Source organism: Malurus melanocephalus, unplaced genomic scaffold (assembly GCF_030028575.1).
Source record: "Malurus melanocephalus ecotype Western Australia unplaced genomic scaffold, MMel_1.1 scaffold_407, whole genome shotgun sequence".
NCBI classification, from domain to species: Eukaryota; Metazoa; Chordata; class Aves; order Passeriformes; family Maluridae; genus Malurus; species Malurus melanocephalus.
The window spans coordinates 176,783-180,199 of record NW_026623639.1 but is presented as its reverse complement, the minus strand read 5'-3'; the positions used below and the strand labels follow the sequence as shown (position 1 = coordinate 180,199).

The 3,417-nt window shown below is 60.3% G+C and overlaps 1 protein-coding gene across 1 annotated transcript in view; it reads right to left on the bottom strand.

Moving 5' to 3' along the window:
• SALL4 (spalt like transcription factor 4) overlaps positions 1 to 3,198 on the bottom strand; it is a 13,532-nt gene extending 10,334 nt beyond the window's left edge. The window contains exon 1 of the mRNA XM_057379480.1: positions 2,985 to 3,198. Within this exon, the coding sequence (XP_057235463.1) occupies positions 2,985 to 3,054 (70 nt within the window). The 5' untranslated portion in view covers positions 3,055 to 3,198. The remainder of the gene's footprint in view (positions 1 to 2,984) is intronic.
• Between the last annotated feature and the right edge of the window lie 219 nt (positions 3,199 to 3,417).

Genomic DNA, 3,417 nt, shown 5'->3' with positions numbered 1-3,417 from the left:
CCGGTCGGTGGAGGGCACTCACGGTCCGCGCTCCGGCCCCGCCGGCCACCGGCACCCCGGGCGGGGCCACCGCGCCCCCCGCACCCAGCGGGGCTGCAGCATCCCCCGCAGCACCCACCGAGCGCTCCGCACCCGCGGGGATCGCTCCGGCTCGCTCAGCGCCCCGAGCCCTCCGCCCTGCCCTGCCCTGCCCTACCTGGGCGGCGGGCGCTGCTCCCGGAGCTCACCCAACACCGGGACAGCGTTTAGGAGCGAGCTAAACGGCACAAACCCCGCTGCCAAGGTCAATTGCATGAGAGTCCTAATTGTGAGCCTGACATCAACTTACCACCCACAGCAAGCAGGAGGAGGCAAAGGTTAGAGCAGCAGCTCTGTCAAAACGTCACGAGCAGCCGAGCCCGGCAAAAGAGCTYCGTCCCCGCTACCAATATAATGTTTCACTTACGCAAAAGGAAAACCAAGCCGGGCATCGCTCCCCTCCGCCCCTGGCACCCTCTGCCCCCTCCCAGGGCTGCAGCACCCCGGGCACGGAGGGGATGCTCCGCACCCCGGGGCTCCCGGCCGGGCCAGCCYGTCCCCGACAGCAGCCTCGGGCAACCCAAATAAATCAAACCTAAAATAAACCACCGCAAAACTTGGGCTTTCCTTGTTCCAGCTTTCCTCGTCCGACACCCTTCTCCGCTTCTGCAGAAGTCAGCACGCAGATCGGAGGTTTAATTAAAGGAAATCTAGGCTAATTTTACCTTGAACAAAAAAAAATGTTGCAGTTTGATACTGTATTTTTAAGAATGAATCCGATTTTTAATGGCAGCAATCCAGCACAATGGGCATTTTCAAGCCCTTTGTGGAAATGCTAATTTTCAGTATGTAGCATTATTCCCCCGTTACCACCTGCTGATTTTTTGACCTGTTAATGGATCCCCAGGTTCGCGGGACRCTTTAACCCGCTGCATTGTTCACAGAGGTGGGTCCCAAATCGCTCTGCTAAAAGAAGGGAACACTTGCAAAAAAGGAGATAAGGGCTTGATTTTATTATTACGATTATGTGTACATCCTCGGTAATGCCCCAGACAAATCTCTCAGGAATTTCGACTTTGTTATGCAGCTTCATCACTCATTATTTACGGGCACACCTGGAGCGGGGAATATCAGGACTATTTGGGCGATTGGCGGGCGGTCMGAGCCATCGGAGCCGCAGCCCTGGGCTGTTTCTGAGAGCGGGGATCCCGCAGGACGGGGCGCAGTGCGGGATCTGCCCCGACCCCCCAAATCCACAGAACCCCACGAGCGGCAGGGAAGCCCCCCCAGGCGGAGCCGCAGCTTCCCCGGGTCCCCCGGCCCGCGCAGCCGCTGCCCRGCTCCCGGAGGGATTTCATCCAGGGTTTGGTTGTTAAAATTGAGAACGGGAGCGGGGGGGAAAAAAAGCCCCAACAACAATAACAAAAAAGCAGCTGGCCATTGCCCCGGAGAGCGCGGTGTGGAGCGATCCTCCCTCCCTCCCCTCCCGCACACCTCCCCCGCCCCAGCGGCCGCATCAGGAGTGATTAACCCTTTTGTTTCAGCGCGGGGCCGGAGGTGCCTTTCCAGCAGCGGGCAGAGATTTACATGTGGAAACATCACCTCCATCCCCCAACCTAACCATATGCACAAAGGAAAACAGTCATGCATTAAACATGGGATTTATTGCCTTCTGGCCAGCATGCTGTTTCTTAAGTCACCATTAACCGGACCCAACAATTGCACATTTCGACTCAAAGAAGAGAGGGGGGAGGAGGAAAAAAAATTAAAAAGCCCGAACCTCCTGCGGGCTGGGAATAAGCAGCTCCCGTAACGTGGAAGGGGTTTTGATCAGTTCTAGGGACGGAAACAAAACCAGTCCTAAACGCAGAGAACCCAAAGAAAGTTTTTGGGGGTCACACAAAACATCGGGCACAACAACCACAACAACTCTGGCCCAACGCTGGCCAGGCCAGCCCTCGCTGCCCGCCCGGGCCGTGCCCTCCTCCGGCCGCGTTCCGCCCGGAGCCGCMCGGGCACCGCCGAGAGCGGGGGAAGAGAAGAGCCCGCAGCCCCCGCASCTCGGGAGATGCTGCTCCGGGAGCCCCGGCCTTTCCCTGCTCCCGGCGGGGCCATTGAGWGCCCCCTCCGCCCTTCCCCTGCACGCCCACAGCACCGGCAGATCGCGGCTCATTTTAGCCAAAATTGCTGCTTTTCCCCGTAGCGCGGCCCAGGAATGCGAGCTCCCCCAAAAAGGGACAGTGATTCGCGGTGGCCAAGTCGCCCACGCCGCCCAAATACAAAGCGCTCACGCACACCCCACATTAGCTCACCGGAGTTATTTTAGGAAGTCGGAAATCAAAGATGGCTGGAGGTCAAGCTACAAAAGGTCCAGGGCGATTGTGATCTCCAACAAAAATAGTCCGAACGTGGAGGTTTTTYCCCCCGTTTTTTCTAAAGCCCCACAAAAATTCTCACATAACTCCCGACAAAGTGCTAAATACATCGAGGAAACCCAACCCGAGCCGTTTCTTACCCCTCCGAAGTTGTTGGAAATCTCCCCCTCTGCTCCCCCACCCATTCACCCCCACCCCCCCAATTCCCTTTGGGGTTCCGCTCCCACGAGGCTGCGGCCCCACGCGGGACCCGGCGGAGGCTCCGCGGGCCCGGGGGGAACGTGCGGGGCATTGCGGGGCCGCGGGCCGGGCAGGGCGAGAGACCCCGGCAGCACCGCGCAGCGCTCCGCAGCCGCGCAAAACCGAGCCCCCCCGAAAAAAATCGAGGGGCCGCTGCCTCGTTCTGCCCCCCAAAAATCCCGGGGGGAGCCGAGGGTCGGCTCCGGGCAGAGCCCGCGGGGGGAAAGGAGCGGGGGGTGAASCACGAGGGAGGAAAAAGCCCCCCGGGAAGCGCCCCTCGCTCCCCGCCGCCGCCTCCGCGCATCAGCCGAGTCGGGACCCGCGGCCGCTCCGCGCCCCCTCTGCGCTCACCACTTGCAGCATCTGGGGGCTGCTCCTCGGAGTTGATGTGCTGGGGCTTCGCCTGCTTCCGTCGCGACATGGTGCACCAGCATCGGGAGCGTGCAATAGTAGCAATTATTTTCCTCTTCACAACAAATTCCTAGAGTTGGGAAATTACCCCCATTGGGCGGAATGCGCATGTCAGAGTAATTATGATTATCAATAATGCATTGCGATTTATCATGGGTCCCTGACGGCTGATTGGCCTGAGTCCAGGGGCTTACAGATTATTCAAATCAGCCCCATTGATCCGCGCAGCGGGGCACGCTGGGCCATGTAGTCCCCGCGCCCGGCCCGCCCCGCCGGGCGACAAAGGCGTGAGCCCCGCGGGTCCAGGGCCACCCCGGGCCACCCCCGAGCCAAGGGGGGAGCCCCGACACCTCCCCGGGTAAACAAACAGCCG